The sequence below is a fragment of the Pteropus alecto genome, unplaced genomic scaffold (assembly GCF_000325575.1).
Source record: "Pteropus alecto unplaced genomic scaffold, ASM32557v1 scaffold72, whole genome shotgun sequence".
Lineage (NCBI taxonomy): Eukaryota > Metazoa > Chordata > Mammalia > Chiroptera > Pteropodidae > Pteropus > Pteropus alecto.
Window position 1 is genome coordinate 10,044,760 of NW_006436811.1, and position 23,591 is coordinate 10,068,350.

General features: G+C 33.3%; 1 protein-coding gene across 1 annotated transcript in view; it reads right to left on the reverse strand.

Annotated features, from left to right (window-relative positions):
- Window positions 1-23,591, reverse strand: part of MYCBP2 (MYC binding protein 2, E3 ubiquitin protein ligase) — a 236,802-nt gene that overhangs the window by 69,331 nt on the left and 143,880 nt on the right. Inside the window, 9 exon segments of the mRNA XM_015590881.2 lie at window positions 3,564-3,704; window positions 4,354-4,470; window positions 5,193-5,290; window positions 7,300-7,415; window positions 10,993-11,048; window positions 15,797-16,012; window positions 19,687-19,831; window positions 21,047-21,219; window positions 23,302-23,351. Coding sequence (XP_015446367.1) covers window positions 3,564-3,704; window positions 4,354-4,470; window positions 5,193-5,290; window positions 7,300-7,415; window positions 10,993-11,048; window positions 15,797-16,012; window positions 19,687-19,831; window positions 21,047-21,219; window positions 23,302-23,351 — 1,112 coding nt within the window.

The following is a 23,591-nucleotide window of genomic DNA, read 5'->3' on the forward strand; positions in this document are numbered from 1 at the left end:
GTCCTAATAGACCATGAGAACCTCACAAAAAAGGATCTGTATCCTTCATATTCATATTCTTTCCATTAATTTAAAAATATTTTTAAAAATACAGTCATAATATGAATGTCTAATGCTATTTAATCTCTAAACTAGAGCATTACTACAGTGCTAAAACAGAGTTAAAGTCTAAGTTAGGATGCCGTTATTTCTTAGTAATGATGTTTAAATAGAACTGTTGCTAGCCAGGCCAAAATTTAACTAATGTACATATCTACAATGGAAACAAGAGTTCTATAATATGATTAAATAAACAAGACAGTGCAACAAAAATCACTTAAAACTCATTCTAAACACGATTATTTCTGGTAATCTTTTTCTTTTTCAAGTAGATCATCAAATATCTAGTCAGCGTTCAAATTTCATATCCCTGCCCCCACTCTGCCCAACAATTTACTTGAGACAGGATCCAAATAAGGTTTGCACATTGATGTGAAAGAAAAATTGCTGTAACCAGAAAAGGTTGAAGAGGTAGATGTAAACATCGCTGAAGGCAACTTTTCGGTACTTCTGGATCTTAAGTTAGTGCCATTAGTTCTTGGTTATTTCTAATTTTATTTCAAATCTCTGTTTTTTTTTTTTCACTTAGCAGTATTTTACAATTATAAGCCATAATTATAGCTGATTTAGTTGCAAATGGACTAAAGTAAAAAGGGAGAATAGGTATAAAGTGTTTTTTCCAGTAGTAAATATACCAACAGGTGCAAAGAAAGAAGTAGCAGGGTGCATTTATTTAGCTGTATTTGTTCCTTTAGGGCATGAGATGGAATTATTATTCCGTCTATGAAAATATCATTATTCCCTCTATGTCCTATCATGTTTAGCCCTCCGGAATAAGGTATTCATTGGTTCTGATTCTGTGTGGGTCCTCATTTAACACCCACACTAAAGCAACTTTATATCAGATCTGTTTGGGGCCATATTCAAATATTCTACTTTATCACACAAACTGCCTATATCCTTCCAGCTCTTTAACTATAGTGCACCTACTATGTTGTTCTAGGATTTTATTAAGTCGTCCAAGTTCCTTAGACCCTCCATTTGTCCTTTTGCATTTCTAATTTAGGCTGGATCCCAGGTAGCGATCTCACCTACTCTTCCAACAGCATCTGAAATTCCTTTTTGCCCCTAATTTTTTCTCATAGCAGCCCAGAAAATTCCAGTTAATGCTATAATCTGCTTTCTTGGCTCCTTTAATTCTAGACACGTAGGGCTATATGGGAGGAAGGGTATCTAGAAAGAATCTATCCAGTGGTCTCACTGGGTCCTTAGTGGCCCCAAAATACCAAACAAGTAGTTTTCTGTTAGATGCTTCCTTCTACTTCTATAAACATTATTCTAAATTTTTACATTTCTAAACCCTCTAACTTAACTCACTTATTTCAGTCTCAACTGATGGCTTCCTGTCTTCTTTTTATGAAAATATCATGGTCTCCTTCAACCTCTTCCCTTTCTCCCTCCATCCCTAAAAACTTATCTACTGCCATACATATCCTCTCTTCCTTCACAGAAACAACTCTCCAAATGTGGCCTGAATTCCATTTTCTCCTCCTTTTTCAATCTTCAGATTTCTTACCTACATCTTTAATTTACCCCTTTCCTACTGTTTCTTTTAATTTATAAAAATCTCAAGTCACTATCATCCTTAAAATAAAGGAACCAGAAAATCCTCAGCCTTAATGATACCAGACACTGAGTTATTTATATTAAAATAGAACTCATGTTATTCTTAAACATGAAAAAAGGCTAGAAAATACCGAAAGCTAGTTCGTTTTACTTTCTATCTCCAATATTCTGCATCTAGATTCTTCAAATAAGTCAGTGATAACCTCCTCATTCACGTTTCAGTGAAAACCCATCAACAAGTATCCGTATGGTTCACTCCATTCAGCTTTCTCTCCTATCTTTTTTACTGCCCTTCTCTCTCTGGCCTCAAGAAGACTGTCTGCTACAAATTGTGTCTTAGATGAGGTTCAAAGCCACGGGATCTAGAATTCAACACACAGCACTTCTTGCTCTTACTTCTACTTTTATTTTCTTAGTTTATATGTGTGAGTATCTTCCTCTCATAAAAGCATCTCCTCAAATGAACAAAGCAATTTGGAAAAAAAAAATTAGAGTGGGGGAGGTGGTCAAGATAATATAATGCCTTACTAGGGACTTAATATACACGAAAGTATAAATTGGTGAAATTAAAAATAAACTGTATTATTTCATTTAAAATAAAATTTTCATAATCCTGAGGAATATTTGGTTCCTATAATAAAAGAATGGTTTCAAACCATTTAAAGCCAATTTTTTAGCCATAGATGATAAAGAATTATTATATCTCTTTCAGAGTAATACCTCTTTTTTTTAGAGGGTCAAAATCCTTTTCATTTTTACCTACAGATACAAATCTGAGGATAATTTTAAAAGATCTGATTTAAAATTTAAAATTTTAATTATAGATTTGTCACTGTTTAGTTTATCCTCAGTAGAGCGGTACGTAAACATTCTCCAAACTTTTTTCATCATATACCTATTAGTAAAAAAATATATGCATACATCTTTCCCCACTTACTGTCAGACAACATATACAAAATAATATTAAAAAGTGAAGTCAATAAATATAAAGAGAAGTTCCCTTACTTTCTTTCTCAAAAAATCATCCTATATAACCGCAACTTAGGAGATCATTACTCTGGACTATCATGGAGAAAAACAAATAATACATTGAATGGTTTAATATAATAAGCTAACTTATATACTGATTTTTAAAAAATTTAACTGTTTAAAACACTAAGTTTTTTTTAAATAAAATTTTCACAGTGCTGTTTATTAGCAGTGTCATAAAGAGTACATGCATGTGATGATGATGAAAAAAAGAAAAATCATACTTTTCTGTTTAAATTATAAAAAGAGTTGTGGGTTACTATCACATTTAGTGATATACCAATCTTGTGAATACTGGCTTTAAGTATTCTACTGCATTTGTCAAGAAGATCAATGAATTCTCTCAAACGGTAGGATTCAGCTTCAATTAAAACACTATAGCACCAGAAGTCTAAAAATCCGCCTTATTTTAATATAATAGTATTATAAGCCGAGAAAAGAAAAGATTCACGCTTAGACAAGACACAGAGAAATAATTACAAAACGCCAACATAAAAAGCAAATGTTATACACGTTTTTGAATGTATAATAAATCTGAATTTACAAATTTTAGTTTGGAATTCATTCCAAACAGTAGTGTGTATAATAAGAAAGGAAAAGGAAATATGCAACCGTACCTCTCTGAAAGGAACTCAGTAGACTAGTTTTCATTTGCTACTTTCTGCCTGTGATGGATCATAAGTATTAAGGGCCTCAGCCTTGCCAAACTCCACCTTCATTACACAGAAGCTCACAAGAAATCGAGCACTTATAAAGTAAAAGTAATTTAGTTGTGGTTTACCTCAGAACTGAAAAGCCTTAATTAAAGAAAGCCGTGTAATGAGGACAGAGTGTACCTATAATGCTTGTTAAAACCACCTTTTACTTACGTCAACAGGGACCAGGAGACTCTTGCCAAGATGTTGATTAAAAGACAGGCACCAGGCTTCAGTGTAACCATTCATGTTAGGAACGTACTTCTTTATGGTCTCATCATTCAGTCTCAGCCATACACCATCATCATTGTGGATCTATGGAAATAAGCAACAAAAACAAGCCATGCCTTCTTGTAACTCCTATGAGGCTTGTGAGGGCTGAAAGGCTACAGAGCAAGCAAATAATGGTGGACATGGAGATTAAGCATCTAGTTTTTGCAGAAGGTAAGTATGAGAGAACCTTTAAGGAAAAAGCAGCAAGGAATGCCAAGCAATATTATAAATCGCATGTCGAGATGGAAAAAACAGTATCATTTAGGATAAAAGCTCAAAGAAATCACACTTTAAGATAAACAGCTTAAACATAAAATCAGATGTTTCCCAAGAGAACATAAGTCTTCCTTCCCCTCAATTTTAATAATAAGTTATATAATTAGAAAAATATACTGTTAATGTTAAAGCAATACAGTAAGATACATTTAAAAACAAACAATATTTTAAAAATTTAAGGAACACTGTAGCCATTTTTAGTGTGTACTTGTACAGGTTCTGACTACTGTGTTAACTGAGTTCCTTTCATGTTAAAAATAAAACTCAATAAACACATTTTGCCAAACAATATTTCAAACACTACCAAACTACTTAAGACATATTCTAACAGAAAATTTAGTAAAGTTATTATTGTGCAAACAATACAAAAACTTTCTGTCCAAAATTTATTACCAGGTATTTCTTTACAAATTACCTCATCAATAAAAGTGATAGTTCCATTAACTTTCACTATGCCTATCTGCTCACTCTGCAGGGAAGGGTGGCTACGGATACGGAGCCCTGCACTGTCCTTGGCCACAAATTTTCGAACCTGAGAAAGGCAAAGATAGACAGGGAAAATTATGGAACAGAGATCTCACAAATCATAAGAGATAAAATTAAACAGATTTGAAAGTATTATTAATTCAGAGAAAGTTTCCAAAATTATTTGTAGCTGGTTTCCCTGTGTAAATAACAGTGGCTTATTTATAACAATAGAACTTTTATAAGTATTAAAATGTACATTACTTTTAAAAATTAGGCAATTATTTATATATTTATAATTTGCTATCTAAATTTTGAAACCATGATAAAAAGGAGAAAAAAGCTATTTTTTTTCTTCTTAGAAAGGCATAATATAAATTCTTTACCAATGTTTCCTTTTTAATAAATTTACCAAAATTCCTCTACTTACTCTTTAGATGTTAGGAAATTAATTTTTCTTAGCAGCATAAGATACTTCAACTTGTAAACTTCATACACTTAATTTTAGCAGACTTTTTGTTAGTTGTAAATTTTCAATAACAGAAAGTACACAAAGCCTATAAATTACTATAGCATTATACCAAAAAGCCAAAAAGTACAGGTTCTATAATTTAGAAATGATTAGAATTACAATGACCTACTCTTCAAATTTATTTAGGGATATTTAGAATTCAAACACTGAAATCAAGTAAAATATTAAATGTTTGATGGCCACCATGAAGCATCCATCAATGAAGAAAGTTAACGAGTCTTGAACCAATTCAGGTTCGGATTTCATTCTAGCCTAACCTTATTTGGTTGAGGTTCAGTCTTTGGTTTGACCAGTTGAGTCCCCGGTGGTATCATCCCTTTTGGTGGGTCTTTTACCTTTACTTCTAGGCCAGCATCTGTAAGAAAAGGAAGAGAACTGTAACATTTGAGAATACAAGGAAGGGAAGATCCTTAAACCTAACCTTATATACATTCACAGCTATTTTAAACAAAACAATATCTGAATTCTGTCTTTTCAAGGTGATTGATTTTTATAGCTAAAAAAGACAAATATTTGAAAAATGACCCTGAGATTCCAAATGGGTGTCTTAGGAGTTTAAGAAAAAAAGGCAGGGCTCACATTCTTTATCTGGAACATAGAAAATCATACTAAAAAATAAAAATAATAAAGAAAGAAACCTTTGTATGACTAAATATATCTCATAGCATCAGATCAGGGTACCGCCCATCATCCATACCAACCATCTCTATGACTAACAGGCAAAAACAGCATGGCAGTTTAAAGCTGGGGTTCTCACATTAGACTGTCTTGTTTTTTCCCATGTTTGTCACTATTTGTTTGACTCTCTGTGCCTCAATTTTTTCATCTATAAAATGTGACCGAGAATAGCACCTATCTCACTGAGCTGTTGTGAAAATGAAAAAATTTAAAATAAATAAGGTGCATATATAACAATGTTGGACATAATATTAAGTGCCCCAAAAATGTTAGCTATTATTATAATTATTCTGATGAATTATTATCTCTTCTTGCCTATGGTCAAGCAAGGTCCCAGCTGACATTTGGTCTGACATTTTGGTCACCTTGGGAGAAAGTTGACTTAGAAAAGTAGGGAATAAAATGGATGATTCCAAGTAAATTTGAATCTTTTTCTTCAGTGTCATTAGAAAAAACAAATCTAAGTGGATTTTTCTTATCTACTTTGTTATCAGTTTCTTTCATACCACTATTAGTGAAGATGAAGCTGTTCTGAACTCTGTCTGCTTTTGATTCTTGTAATGTGTACCTCTTGCATGTTGCTACTTATATAATTTTGTTTGCCTATTTTATCTCCCAACCATCAATAAATTGTTAACAGTTAACAGAATTGTCTTACCCAGAATAATGTTTGCTCAAAACCAACAAAACTTTGCTCAACTAAAGGCTTTATGGATATGTTGAAATAAAGGATAGTGTAGCAAAGGCTGAAAACAATAGGTCTCTGGAATGTTACAGATATATTCACTATATCTCATTCTACACAGATACGTTAATATATATTCTGCATAGTTACATCAATGTGAAGTACCTCTTTACCGTCACTGTAAAAACAAACTATTTACACCAGAGTTGCCCAAAGGGTATTTTGGTGGACTTTTAATTGTATTACTTATATCTCTACCCTGTCTCCCTCTTCCCCACATGCAAAGGTCTCATGTAAGGGTTAAACAAAGTTAGACAAGATTCTTAATTTTAGGACTTCTCAGAATCCCTAATATGTTAATGTGAATTGTATAAATGTCCAAGATGAGACTACATTATACTAGGTTTTTGAATCTACCCAATCATAGGAACTCTTTTTGTTGAGAAACATTAGGAAAGACAGTGTCACAAGGAATTCATATTGATAAACACTTTAATAGAGTATTGTTCTACTGTTGTTCTGTTATATGAATAGTTCTAAAAATAATAATAAAAAAAGAGTAATGTCTAAAGGAAAAGCAGTATACTTTTCAAAATTAGTGGTGGATGAAGAAAATTCATTCATTCAACACTGAGCTAGATTAGGAGATCCAAAGATAAGTGAGATGGTCTCTGCTCACAGCCAGGAAAGGAAGAAAGATGTACCACGAGGGGGGACGAGGTATACATAGTTATACAGCATCATGGAGGAGATCATTCCTGACCAGTCACCTTAGGGAGTGGAGGGAAGGAGTCATGAGGGCTGTAATGACACCACAAATTATTACAAAATTTTAAGACCTTATGAATGTACTAAGTCAGTACTCACTATAAAAGAGGAAATGAAGTCCCATATAAGTTATGAAACCTGTCCATGTCTATGATACAAGTTAAAGAACAGAAAGATGATTCTGATTCTAGTTCTTTGTACTAAGTAACTCATAATTTAAAAAAAAAAAATACCTATTTCAATGCCATCAATGGTAACATGAATAGTGTAGAGTCCAATAGCTCCTGGAGTCCAGTTTGCACAATAAGTGCCATCGTTATTGACACGGATCAGCATATTCTCACTGGGTCTAGAAAGAAAGACGACGAATATTGGAAAATTTACTTTTGGTTAAACAGCTGACAACATCACTAAGATATATCAACAAAAATTTAATTTCTGATTGTATTATTACAATAAATGGCAATCCTACTGCCCTGCCATCATAGCATGTTTTCCTACTCTCCAAAATGACTAAATTTCATTTTTGTTTACTCACTTGAAATCTCCATCAACCCTCTTCCTCACTCTCTGCTGATAATGACATCACCTTCTTCAGTGAGAAACTGAAGCAAGAGATACAACCTCAAAGTTGCAATCAAATTAATAAACCTACTTTCCTCTATGTCTTCTCCTGCTACAATGGAAGAAATATCCTGGGTCTTTGATTCAAAGCTAGCCCCTCCATTTGTGCTGTGAATCTCATTCCTCAGCATTTCTGTGCTGCAATTACCTTGCTTTCTCTCATTCATTGTCAATTTCTCCCATTTTACTGGATCATTTATATTTTTTCTTCTTTTATTTACTAAATTTATTGGAATGACATTAGTTAATAAAATCATATAGGTTTCAAGTGTATAATTCTATAATACATCATTTGTATATTGTGTTCACCATCCAAAGTTAAATTTTTTTTCTGTCACCACATACTTAACCCCCTTTACCCTCATCTACCTCTACCCTTCCTCTCTTCCCTCTGGTAACCACTAAGCTGTTTTCCGTGTCCATGAGTCTCTGTTTGTCTTGTTCATTTGTTGCTTTCAGATTTATATACCACAAAAAAGTGAAATCATATGGTTCTCAAATTTTTCTATCTGATTTATTTCACTTAGCATGATAATATCAAGATCCATCTATGCTATTGAATGAAACTAGACTGCTATCTGTCACTATACACCAAAATAAACTCAAAAAGACCACAGACTAAAATATAAGACCTGAAACAATAAATTGCATAGGTACTAAACTCATAGACCTTAGATTTAGAGAGGATTTTATGAATTTGACCTCAAAAGTAAGGGAAGTAAAAGCACAAGAAAACGAATGGGACTGTATCAAAGTAGAAATCTGCACAGAAAAAGAAACTGTCAACAAGGTAAAGAGGTAACAACTGAATGGGAGAACATATTTGTAAACAGTGCCTCCTATAAGGGCCTAATATCCGAAATATTCAAAGAACTGATACAACTCAACAATAAAAAAAAAAAAATCCAATTAAAAATGGGCAGAGGCCCTGAGCAGATACTTCTTTCAAGAAGACATACAAATGGTTAATAGACATATGAAAAGGTGCTCAATTTCACTAGCTACTAGGAAAATGAAAATTAAAACCACAATGAGATACCACCTCACACCTGTCAGAATGGCTATTATCAACAGGACAAGTAATAACAAATGCTGGAGAGGATGCAGAGAAAAAGGAACCCCCATACACTGCTGGTGGGAATGCAAATTGGTAAAGCCACCATGGAAAACAGTATGGAGGTTCCTCAAAAACCTAAGAACTGATCTACCATATGATCCAGCAATCCCTCTACTGGGTATTTATCCCAAAGACTTGAAGAGCCATATCAGAAAAGATATTTGCACACCAATGTTCATAGCAGCATTATTCACAGTGGCCTGGACATGGAAGCAACCAAAGTGTCCTTCAATAGATGACTGGATAAAGAAGTTGTTGTACATACATACAATGGAATATTACTCAGCCGTAAGAAAAGATGAAACACTGTCATTTCTATTTCTACTTCATCTCCATAAAAACTTCAGAATTTCCCAATTAAACACCTCCTCTTGATATTACAGCCCTTTCAAATGAGGCCTCATATCTCTTTTCCCATTAATATAGAAATTTAGTTAAAGAATTATTTATAATCACAGTCCCCATTTCTTCACTTCCAATTCTCTTTCACAACTTATCCTAGGCTTTTGTTTCCAACACGTCATTGCAATTACTTATATCGGTAATCAATGACTACTGCATCCCAAAATTCAATGTTTTTTTCTTTGTCCTTAGCAATCTGAGACTTGATAGCTGACAACTCCGACACTCTTGAAATGACCTCTTTTTCCTTCTCCAACATTCTCCTGGTTTTCCTCTGATCTCGCGGGCCACTCTTTCTCAGTGTTTGGTTGGCTCTCCCTCTTCTGACTACTCTTTAACTGTGGAATGCCCCAGGATCTGGGTCTAGGTTTTCTTTTTTTCTTCGAATAGCATCTCTCTAGTTGAGCATTCATCTATTCCTTAGTTTTAAATACCATCTCTATATAAATGACCCAAGTTCATTTCTCCCCTGAATTTCAAACTGATTATTTCCAGTTGCCCCATAAATACCCCACGTAGATAACTAGGAGGCATCTCGGCATTTCAACTTTAATAAATCCAAAGAAGAACTCCTATTTTCCACTCACCCCAGCACCTAACAAAACAGAACAAAAAAACACCTGCTCGTTTCTCAGGATTTTTGATCCTCATAAAAATCATGATAATCTATACCAGGGGCTAACAGCATTTTCTGTAATGATATTTTAGTCTATTGCACCAGTCTGTCACAATTAATTACTACATTGTAGTGGGAAAGAAGCCAGAGACAATACATAACCTAATGAGCAAGGCTGTGTTCTAATACAACTTTATTTACAAAAACAGGCCCGATTCGGTCTGCAGGTCAAAGTTGGCCAAACCCTATATTGCCATGTACTATACTCTGTACTGCTGCTACAATCATTCTTGATTCTTCTCTTTCTTTCACCTCTTTATTTCCATTCTAGCAGCAAGGCTATTGGTTTTATCTTCTAAGTATATTCCAAACTCATCTACTTCTTCATTTCTACTGCTAACTCTGTTCTACTCCTAGTCCAAGCAATTTAATAATTGAACTCATCTCTCTGTTCCCACTCTTGCTCCCCTGTAATTCATTCTTAAGAATAGCCAAACTGATATTTTAAAACTATAAATCAGATTATATCACTCCCCTGCTTAAAGTCATAGCAACATGTTAATTTCTAATAAGTCATGTGATATGTGTGATACAATGAAATGTATAAGTAATTATGCTTTTTCAGAATAACTTTGGAGCTTTTTCTAAATTCCATGGAGGTGGTTTCTCTAAAGTATAACCCATCTAATATTTTTTTCCAAGCATCTATTTAAAAAAGTACTTCTCCTAACCAGCAAATAAAATAGTAAGTCAAAAAATCTGCTTAATTCCAAAATTAACAGAATTACTCAGAGGCTGAAAATTAAGACCTCATAATCAAAAGAACACTGAAATCACTCTGCAATTCATTAGGTGAAGGAGAGAGGGAAGCAAAAACAGGGGAGAAAAAAACCCCACAAACTAACCAACCCTAAACAAGCCAATTTATGTTTTAGGTAACAGTTATTCTTTCTCTAGTACCTTAGTATTATGTAACATATTGGCAATAATTCAGTTGAATATAAATACATTCTAACTATAAATCTATATATTATAAATTTGTGATAAATTTTATTGGAAATTTTTAAAAATGGTATAAAATATTCATTTATGGAAAATAAAGTTGAAATATAGGATGCAAGTAGTTGACAACACGTTTTGGACATGCTTTGAGGAAATAATCCTTACCTCTTAGGAGTTGGTGATGCAAAACGCAGTTCTTCAAACGAGTAATTTTCATAAACCTTTAAGAGACCAGTAGCAATCACAAAATTATTAGAAACATCCTTGATTAATGCTGTGATAAAACATTCAATAAACAGTGCTGCAACAGTTATCCATGTAGGAGGAAAAGAAAAAACTAAATCACCTACATCACACCACTTACAAAAATAAGTTCTAGGTATGTCAAAGACCCAAATGTAACAAATGATGCCAGAGACAAATTTAGAAGAAATTTGAGTACAGTAAAAATTTAAATTTCTCCAAAACAAAGACATTGTAGAGGAAAGGCAAAGATAAGCTTTCACCTGGGAGAAGGAATCTCTAAGTCACATAGCCAAAATGAGAAATGAATCTATAATATATAAGGAATAAATCAACACAAAAGAGAGAAACGATACAAAAGAAAAGTAAGTGAAGACAAGTCACTGAAGAAAAAAATCTGAAAGGTCAATAAATATTTAAAAAGTTATTCAACTAGACTGGGAATCAAGGAAATGCAAATTACAACAACAACAAACAATAATCAAAATGTGCTGTTAAGAACCAAGCACTGATGAGAACATTAAAGACCTAACACTTTGATACACTGCGGTGAGCGTGTAGGTTTTAGCAATACTTAATATAGCGGAAGACATGCATGCCCTACAATCTAGCAATGCCACTTCTAGATATATATCTTAGAGAAAAAAACTTGCTCATGCACAAAAGAAGATATATAGAAGGATCTTTATTTCAGTACAGTTTATAATAGTGAAAAAATCAGAAACAACCTAAAGGCTCATCAATAAGTGTATGAATAAATTATGGAACAGTAATATATTAGAATAATTTAAAGCAGTTAAAATGAATGAACTACAGCTCTATGGTTAAACCTCAAAAATAAAGTTGAGCAAAACACTAGCAAAATGATATGTGTATATGATACATTTTTATAAACTTCTGAAAAACATATAAAACAATTCTAAATATACTGCTTATAGAAATATCTGTATTCAGTGAAGTATGAAAATATATCTGGGAATGAGAACTATTACATTCAGGAGAGTGGTGACCTCTGGGCAGGAGGTGGGACTGGATCCAGGGAAGGGTTTAGAGGGCTGCAATTACACTTGTAACAATACGTCTCAACAAAAATAATGAAAAGATGTGAAAAAAATTATGGTGAAATGTAAAGACAAAAATGGACTGTAGAAGGGGGTGGCTCCATAGTGTAGTGGCTAGCACGTCTGCTTTGCATGCAGAAGGTCCTGAGCTCGTACCTCAGGTGGAGCCACGTACCGTACCCCAAGTGTGCCAGGCCCCTTGAGTGCACACGGTGCACCGGGCCCCGGGGTGCACATAGGGAGTGTGTGGGAGGGGACGCCCTGCCTTCGGAGATCCAGTTCTTAAGGGGAAACAGCAACATCCATGGGTCAGGGGTGGAAGTGCAGTGGGGGTGGAATTAAAGAAGGGGTAAAATGGACTGCAGGTACAGGAAACTTGTCATATTATTCCTGATACTTTTGTATTCCTGACACTACCATATTCATCACTGTCTTTCAAGGCTCAGGTAGAGTTTTCAACTGCTCGATTACTTGTAACTGGTACTCCACTTAGCAAAGAGAAGCATGCATGTGCACATACCCACACACACCACACACATACACACCCACCATTCATAAACCCTCTTTTCCCCCACCCTTTCTATTTTCACAAAAGTGATTTAGAAATCATCTAGCTGCCTTCACCTACTAAAAAGTTATACGTAAGAAAAATGTAATTTAAGGTTAAGTCTAGCAAGATTACAAAGGTGTTAACAGCAGGAAAACCCAGGATTCCAGATTCCCAGTACAATGTGTTTTCCACTTCCACTTTCCCTATAATACAGATTCTTATCTTTAATGATATAAGAATAGATTATGTCTCACTTTTCCATCTTCCACAGTATTTGGCTCACTACTGGGTAGCACACAGCACCTGTGAATGGTGGATATAAGAAAATGCCCTTTCCTGAAACATGAATTAGTATCTCAAGAAGACAGTTTGGTAATGGTGTTCTGTAAATACTCTAACCCTGGGTGACTTAGAACATTCTTGAAGTACTGCACTTAGCTCTGGTAACTAGATTTTCAAAAGAAATTACGCAAATGGAAGCATGTTCATAGGAAACTAAAAGAATAATTAGAGAGGTAAGGATGCCAGGAACTAAACCCCTTAAATAAAAATTGAAATGAATGAGAATGTTCAGCTTTAAATTCTTTACTAGTCACAGGACAATTCATCCAAATCAGCTTTTCAAGTTCTTCATAATCTCCATAATCTTTACTTTATTTCAGCTACTCAAATCAAAAGTCATAAACCTAGGACATTGTTCACAACTGTAATGGTCTACTCGGTTTTCTTCCCCAGTAATCTCTAGTACATCAATTTTTAGATTTCTAGTCCTTCTCACCCCAACTTTCTTTCTCTGAATTTTCTATCTTCCTTTCCAAAACAACAAGGTTCCACTGCCCTTTCTTTAACCATTGAATGCTCAACCCCTTTCTTTTACTATTTATTTGTTGTACTATCTAGCAAAACCTCAATATTGAATCAATCCAAATGATCATCTTATCCATGTTCATATGATTCACATTTTACTGTATTATCTTCAATTTCAACTGATTCTTCAAGAATGTCTGAAAAATCTTTCTGATCAGTTCTCCTTAATTCTCCACAATGACTATTTCATTTCTTCCCTTTTGTTTCAAAATCTTGACCCTAAGATTCATCATTCCCAGCTCCAAACTAAAGCATACAATTTCTACTATAAATAATCCTTTTAGCTGCACAGCCTACAAATTCATTAGCATCCATATATTTTCTTTTCCCTTTCCTAATACAGTGAAAAGAGAAAATACTTCTCTTATTTAAGGCTGATTTTTCCATCTGAGCTCTAGATATTAATTTTAACTCTCTAAGACAATCTTCATGGATGGTTTCCTTCGACTATCTCCTTACCAGTATTAAAACACGCAAATCTTTTCTATATTCAATGCCAAACTCAAAAGCCTTCACTCAATTCCATGTCTTGTTTCTTTTTTAACCAAACATCTTGAAAGACTTAATCTACATTCATTTTGTCTTTAGCTATTTTCTCTTCCTTTTCATCAATCCACTGTGCCTCAAACTATTCCTACCAACACCACTGGTATGGCCTTAGACAAGTTATTTAATCTCACCGTACTTCAGTTTCCACATATGTAAAATGGGAAAAACAAAATTCATATGGTTATTGTGTGGTTTAAATCAGTTACTATATGTAAAGTGGTGGTAAAGTGACAAAAGTAAGCTCTGGTCCTAGTTTATATCTTATCTCTTTGACTAGTATTCTTGTCAATGTTTGTTTTTTTTCCTTTTCCTTTTCTTCTTCTTTTTTCTTTCTCTTATCTATCCTGTAAATCAATGTTTCTCAAAGTCTAGGTTTTGAACTTGAATCACTCTGCATATTTGTTTGATATGCAAATTCTTGAATCAATCTCTAGATCAAATGAATGTAACTCTTTTGAGGATTGAAAAATCTCCTTTTCAAATAAGTGTTCCAGATGATTCTGATACAGACAAAAGTTTGTAGGTTTTTTTAAATTTATTTTTTAATTATTATTATTTTTTTTGATGTAGTCAAAAGTTTGAGACTCACTGATATTGGTGTTTCTCGGGATCCTGTCCTAGAACTTCTCTCTTTACCCAAGGAAGTAGATATTTATTTTCATAAGTAATTCAAGTGCTGATTATTCTCACATTCTTTTCTTGAGGTCAGACTGTGATCACTTTCAGGTTTGTAATCTAACTTCTTTTTATATATCTTCATATGGACATTTCAGAGATATCTAAAATTCATCACATCCAAAACTATTATCCTCCTCAACCAAAACCTGCCCCTCCTCCAACATTATCAATCGCACTATTCAAACTTAAAATGTAAACATCTTGTATTTTCTGCCTCTTTTTCTTTACTCCATCCCCATCAGCCTCCAAGCCCTATTTAGCCTAAACATCTCTTGAATCTATTCTGACAACTTGTTAGTCGAAGGTATCATATCTCACCAGACTAAGTCAACAATCAATAGTCTCCTAAAGAGACTTAAACTAAACCACATCTCTTGATCATCTGCCCAATTACATTCTCCATATTCCACTATTATCTTTATAAAACAAAAATCTAATTGTGCCATTCCTCTAAATAAATGAATGCCTTGAATGGCTCACCATTTCACTCTGATAATGGCAAAATTCCTAACTTCTGCTTCAAATGACCATCTCAATAATTTAGTCTAACATTGGTCTCTGAATATTACTAAAAAGGTGAACGAAATATATATTTTTAAAACTGCCTAACATTATCAGGAAGCTAAAAAGCCTGATATCAGAAACCAAAAGAGATGAGTCTGGCATTAGAGAGAACCCCCAAATTGAAAAAGGCTTAGGTAAACCCGAAATCTCTGAAGGGCTATGTCCCAAGAGGCATGGTAAACTGAAGAGATAAGTACTTTTGCAGAAACTGAAATCTAGTTTTCAACCCTCTCAATGCCCGACTGGATTAACTTGATTCATCACTGGTAGCGCCTCTAGACATCTTCCTAAACGAGTGAAAACCCTTTGTAGGAAAATAACATCATCCTAAAAAAATATGTTGCATGTACAGCTCTCTAGACTTGTAATGTTGTGTCTGAATTTGAATCACGGAAATGTCTGTTAAATGAATAAATGTTGAAAAATAATTTTTTTTCTGATAAGTAAAACAAATTACCTTCATCATTGTTATGGCAATATAACGAGCCTCCTTCACGATCATGGGTTCATATGAAACGTCCAGCTTTGGTGATGCCAGCCCACCAAAAGTCATGTCAGTATTAGAAGATACAGCCGTCACCGCAGGACTGCCAGGAATCCTTTGAGGTTTCTTTACTTGCTCTTGTTGTAAAGACGTTTTTTTCTGAGAAACAGGAACGGCTTTCACTTCCACCTAACCATGATATTATAAGAACCAAACATTTTTATTACATAATTGTCCATGACACATCAAAAGAAGCAACTTTTCATCATGGATTCTCAGTTCTATAATTTTATTGTCGGTCCACTTTGGGCATTCCCTTCAAAGGCTTTTTTCACAGTGCCAGAATGACCTTGAGGTGGTTTCACAATACGGATCTTGAACACAGTGTAAAAGAGAGGTCTTGTTTTTTGGAATAAATAATCATAGATATCAAAACATATAATAAAAATAAATGCCACCATTAATAAAGTACAGGAACTAATAGCAGAATGAACCTATAATAAATTCTTGCAGGGACTAACATTAAATTATCAGGTAACTTAAGTATAAATACTTTCCCACAATCTCCACATATTTTGAAGTGCTAATCTCAATTTTAACTGTTCTGAAGAAGAAAATGCACTCCATTGATAAGTCTTAAAAATTAACACATAACAACAAATCTTATATCTAAAGCCTAAAGATGTTTATTTACTCTAGTGCATAGAGAGTATGATTAGACAGCTCTGTCATCAACAAAACCTAGTTGATGTATGCAATCTAGTGAAGCTTTCCAGCTCAATTTCTTCAACAATAAAATGAAGATATCTTTCTGTAGAGATGCAAAGAACAGATTTGCTAAGGCATGTTAAAACACTGAAAGTATAAATTATTTTATAAACAGTACTCAGAAATACCTTCCAAGAATTATAATAAAACACATTATTGCTGTTTGTGTATTTGTTAAGCATTAGCACAAACCACCTGATTCCTAGGTAACCTCAGAGTTACAATTTAAATACCACTTTAGCTCTTTATCAAGTATCATCATTCTGAGGTTCAAAGTTTTTTCTCTTCCTTTCAGACACTATGTTTGTGGTTGGCAAGCACAGCTAAGAATTAACAATAAGATCTTTATAGAAATAGTACAGAAAACATAAATGAAAGTAAAAGTATTACTTAAATAATCCAGGGGCATCCCAGAACTGTGCAGTGTCTTTAATGTTTATTGTTCTTATTAACGCCATTCTAAGGAGTCAGTTATTTGAGACTCTTACTGCCTACATAAAATTAAGTGCAGCTGGCAAATATGTTCCATTAAATACCCAGAATCTTTTTTAGTTGGAGTTAAGAGACAGATCAGTATTTGACCTGATATAATGCCCTAAAAATATTAAAATCTATCTTATATATTTACAATACAGAATTTTAAAGATATATAGTAAAATTCTTCAACTCATGTACACTGCCAGTATTTTTATACATACTATTTTGGTTTAATCTTTATTTAAACAATTATATTTACTCTAAGTAAGTTAACATTAAAAGTACAGTTGCCTATATACTATGAATCTTCAAGTAAATCACTGAATAATATATTGAGTATTAAGACATTGTAGAATGATAACTACTTTGTTTCTTTTACACTGTTTCTTTAAAATTTCTTTGCTATTTTTTTATTTCCTATGTGACTGTCTTTTTTTTCACTAAATAAGATTTCCTTGGAAAATCAATTTATGAGTTAAAAAAATAACAGTACCACTTGCTACTTAAAAAGCATTTGGGATCTCACTAAAATATTAGCTGCAAACCAATTTTTATGTTTCAAATAACTGGCTATTATTACATAAAGATACTTCAATAAATTTTGGTAAGTCTAAAATGCTCCTAAAGCTTCATGTGCTATTAGGCTGAAAATAAAGATTAAGTCTGTTTTCAGCTAATATGATAATATGATATTAATAAATTAAACATCAACAAATCACTTTTCCTAAATAATATTTTTAGGACTTTCTTAGATATGGTTTCTAAATTAGAGATAAATCTGATACGGATTTTGAGCATAATTAGAAGTTTAGTGTAAAGGAGGACAGAGTGGGAGAAGCAAAATATATAGGAGAAAAAGAGGAATTATAGAAAGATAGATCATGTGGACAAAAAAAGAAGCCAAAGAGGAGGAGAGCAAAATAAAGCATAATGTCTGACTTTGAAATGTAAGATATAAACAAACCAAATATCAAAATGAAGTAAGAGACAGCAAAATACACAGAGGAGGAAACATAAGAAAATACAACTAAAGAAATACTATAAGCATTCCAGTAGGAACCTTAGAAATATTATGCTGACCTGGTAAATGGTTATTACAATGTAGTCACACAAATAAGAAACTTATTGTGGGCTCAAAGATTGAATTTAACAACTCACTACATACACCTGAGTGAGAAATTCATCAGTGAATAATACATTAGCCCCTCGACATATTAATATGTATTGCATTATGATAAAAATTCTGTCCGCAGAGACATTTTTTTCGTATCACTATCAGGGTTACTTCATGCTCTATTCAATTTTTTTCTTATAATTTGTTTTTTGCATTCCACAGAGTAATTCATAGAGGGCATGAAATCACTTGGATGAGACATGTTCTTCCTTAAAAAAGAGAGAAGTGAAAATATCATAGTGTATGATAGAGAAGTGCAAATATCATACTATGTAAACATATTATATATATTTTATGTAATTAAGCGTATATACTATTCCATCCTATATATGTATGTTTGGGTCATGACTGAAATCCTTACTGTGGGTCATGGCCAAAACTTTGAAAGCTAGTGGTAGTGCTCGCTTAGGTAGCACATATACTGAAGGCCACTGGTACAGACAGACTTTTGTTTAATATCAGGGTCAGATACTCTTCCATACAATTTTACTTATTGGTCTTAAGACTATATATGTCTTAAGACTATATATATGAACTATATATGTCTCTTGCCTTTTCTTACTATGAGTCAGGTAAAACGTTTCATTGGCATTGTGCTTCTTCATGCTATAAATCAAAGAATGTACCAAGTAGTTGGAACAGTTCTATTAAAAGTAATTCTGAGGTAAAATCAGTTGCTCTGTAAGTAAAAAGGATTTTGTGGTTTAATCAACTCTAAACCCAAACAATCAAATTTCTTTGTAATACAGTTTTGAGGGGTGAGGCAGCTGGGATTATCTATATAAACTTGCATTCAATATTGATTTTTTTTTCCAGAAATGTAACAAGTTTTAAATGAGAAATTTACATTAATAGGTAATATCACAAAAGAACTTAATTTTATGTTACAATATTCTCTAGAATGTCATTATTAATGTCTCAGGGACGAGGTATACAAAGAACTATATTCATCAACACATTACCTGTAACTGTTTCCATTACTCATTCTTTTATAACACAAGTTCATTTATTACTAATATTTGATAAATATCATTATTATATTTTAAATATTGTTTCAATAGTACCAAATACAAAATGTATTTGAGCCTTTTAAAAGATACATACAAAATTTTAAAATGTATTCTTTTACTGGTTTATTTAATCATTACGTATTGAGGGCCTTTCCTCTATGTGCTTAGCACTCTTTCTGCAGACACTTTCCCTATCCTTCCTTTGAATCACCAAAGCACCTAGTGAAATGTAAAAAACAAACAAAAACATATAGCTTGGAACACTGGATACTACTCAACATAAACAAATCACTTAAACAATTTTTTGGCTTCCTCCATTACATATATGTAAAGAGGGTATTGCAAATGGACTCCAGGCACTTGCCATTTCTAAAATTTTATTATTCACAATAGCCATGCACAGATGTCTACTAATTTAATTTTGATATAATTACCTTCATATTGGGAACGTGTACCACATCTCCATACTGGTCTTTTGTTTGAACTGTTATGGTGGTAGGCCAACCACAACGAATATCATCCTTGTTCAGGATCAAAGATGTTTTCTGAGGATCAGCATAGGAATCTGGCTGAAGCCACCTTCCAGTAATAAAAGAAACAAGCACACAAAAAACCAAACATTCATCAACATTGTCACTGAGTAAGTCAAACGAGTAAAACATGTATCAAACAAAATGATAAATCAATATCTTCATTTCTAATTCAGACATAATTACAACTGTCTTCCTTGGAAGTAATTTGTTAATGACAGATTCATTACAAAATATGCCAAGCATATGAGATTTCTGAGGTTTACAAATAAAACAGAAATAATTTTAAAATCAGAAAATGAAATTTTAATTCTGGCTGATTTAAAATAACCAAGGCAATGAATTTAGGCTGAGTATAACTTGAAGTGCCTAGGACACTTATTCTTACTGAGGGAGCTCCACCTTAACTTGTCAGCCCGAAAGCCTGGGCAAGAGCAGCTTCTCTATAAAAGCAGGGACAGAAATGGCATTCTGCTTCCTTGAGGAGTTAGGTTAAAGCTGTCCTGTCCATTTTCTCAACTTCCTTTTTTTTTTTACCAATTTTGCCAACTTTCTATATTTTGTGAAAGCCATTCCTGAATTCATTCCATGATCTATATTCAAGTTGTGAGGTGAGTGAGTAATAAGTACTTCTGTCACGTGTAAAAATGTCCACAAATACAGTAGTAAGGCTGACTTAAAATTTGATTTTCTATTCTTCTCCAATCACCATTTTGGTTTTATAAAACTAAAGAGCAACCTCTATATTTTTAAAATTAAAACTAGGAAGAAGTTAGATTCCTACATTTACTAGAAAAATCACACAAGCCAGCATATTTTTTAATCTTAAAAAAAAAAAAAAGCAACAAAATAAATGAGAATTCTACAACCTCAAATAATCTGACTTAAATTCTAAATTTATATTTGTATTAACTGTAGATTTGAAAAAACTCATTAAAACAAAATATAGCAATATATTTAGGAATTTAGTTAGATATTAAATATTACTACTCAGTATAAAGACTCCTCAATTATACTATGTTCCACATCTTTTTTTAAATCAAAGTTAATCTAGGACACTTTAAAATAATCAACTAACAAGTATCATATATTTTTAAAATATTTTGAAATATTAAGTACCATTTTATACTTCAGCAAGTTCAAAATCAGATTATTTTAGGCAGCATTTTTAATATCCTGATGGATTCCCCTTTCATTTCTCTTCAGATATGAAGGCTGAGGCAAGCCCTGAGAGAAAGCAACTGTCATACTCCGAGTGCCTTACCTTGCAAGCCTTCCACCACTTGATCCTGGAACACAAGCAATAAAATCATCCAGGAAGGACTGTTCATTGCTTTGGATTTGAAGTGGTAAGTTTCCTTCCAGTGCCTCTAATATAGTTGGTGAATGAGAAAGAGCTAAACCCTTTCCAAGAATACCAGAATGGGTTTTGCACACCTGTTGGATAAGAGAGAATATTTATGTATTTTAAAATATAAAGCTTTAATTACATGAATTTTTTAACGTGCACACAATTTTTGATAGGCTTTTTTGGAGAAATCATTTTCTCCCCATGCCCCAGTGTTCCTTTAGCTTATAAAGTAGAAAACTTCCAGGAGGAAAAGCTATGGGATAATACTTCCAGAGTCTTTCCTCCCACAAGAATAAGGGACTTTTCAGACCCACATGCTGCTGCAAATGGTGCATACCCCCCCAGCCCTCTACATGTTACATCCCCATTTGTCAAGGCCAGGGCTCCCTTCTATAGGCAGTTGTGGAGGCCCCCCTCTTTCTGCGTCTCCATTATTGGCAGCTATCATGGGTAGGTGTGTCTGCTCTCATGGGTGGTGGGGGCAGGGGGTATCATGGGTAGGTGTGTCTGCCCGTCTCACGGGTGGTGGGAGTACGGGGTACCAAGGTCTTGACTTGGGTAAAAAGTGGATGGAAGCTTGATTGTTGTGGCTGCACATAAACTGCATCAGCCTATCTAAGTCTGGTTAATGTTAAGAAAAAGAGGCAGATAAAATCGAAATTTTAGTCCTCACCTATTTGACAAGCAAGCCTACATTTTAGAAAGACCTGCTTTAAATGCTGAAACTAGAAACTTTTTAATGATTATAAATTTTGAAACAAAACATTTTTCATAGAAAAGGATTATAGTTCCAGTACTGTCAAGTTTACACAACAGTAACTTCTGCATTCCCCAAGTTACGCAATTTCAAAAATCATGATTTTTGAAATCAAATAAACTTGAATTTGAATCCTGGCTTTGGACCAGTGATTGCTGTATGCTCTTCAGCTAACAAGTTACAGACCTTCTTGAATCTGTAAAATGTATAAACTGGTGATCAAATAAAGTTATTTGGGTTATTTTAAAATATAAGTTAAATAACATTTATAAAATACACACTACATTGCCTAACAAGTTTTAGGTGTTTAATATGTGTTAGACCACCACGACTACTTGACATAACAAATATAATAATATATGAACTCTTTGATGGTTCTCCTTAACTAAAAAGTTATCTGACACATATTGTTTATTAAATATTTGTTGAATTAATTTTTATTTTTGTATCGTAAGGTACGGATTTAACTTTTCTTTTAAAACAAAAACAAAAGCTGGTGGGTTTTTAAAATTCAGAAATTTCTTAACATTACTGAGGACACCGTGGCTCCCTATGATTACACATATGATCCAGATCATGGACTTTTGTCACCAAACTTTCAGAGGTCAAATTCTAGCCCAGTTGCTTACTAGCTGTGTGATTCTGGGTAAGTCACTTAAGCTTTCCTTGCCTCAGTTTCCTTATCTGTAAATAGAGATAAGAGTCTCTAATTCATAGAGTTGCTGTGAGGACTAAATGATTTAAAAATATGCCAAGTGTTTGAAATAGTACTTGATAAAGTTAAATAAGTGTTTTTTATTATTAATGCTATGATCAGTTTATCTCAAGAAATACAATACAAACCACTAGTTGTAGGTATTAGAAGACCTAGATACTAGCCTCTATCTCCCAGTTAGCTGAATTCTTAGACAAGTCACATAACTTTTCTAAACTTCACTTATTGGTAAGACTCAAGAGATAAATACCTACCTCAAAGTGTGATTGCAAAAATAGGTAATATTAAAGATATCGTAAATTAGAGTGCTCTATAGATATTATTTAAATTACTACTAAAACCTTTCCGCCCTTTTTTTCAAACTGGTTAATAACTTTCAAGATCCACTCTACATGCCCACAGGTCTGCAAAGCTTTCCCCTACACCCTTGGCACTTGATAGCTCTTCCTTCTCCCATAGAATTTATGTCTCGCTCCAGAGTTAACACACACCATGCAGCACAGCAAGGACTCACATGTGTGTCTCTCATCAATGGGAGAAATTATAAATTATTTATCTTTATAACCACCAGTGAACAGAATGAAGTATTTAATGAATGAGTCCTATTTCCAAAAAAATTAAGGTTGATCTGATTGTTTAAATCAGATCATTTAAATTAATGTACAAAGTTTATCCTTACAATGTTTGGGACAATACCTGTAATGCAGCCTCTTCAAGAATTTCAAGATCTTCCTCTAATTCATTACCTGTTGTGTAAATAAAAGTTTTACTAAAATATATCAATACTTAGTTTAACTTTCTAGTCTTTTGCATTCTTTTACCTTTTTCACAATTCTGATATTTCAGATTGAAAAGAATTATTATCATTCAGGATAAATCTCAGTGGTTTATATTTTAAAATGTAATTACATTTTCACTGTGAATATAAGCTATAAGTCTCAAGACAATACTCAAAAAATACATTATTTGAGTGATATGCAAAAGCT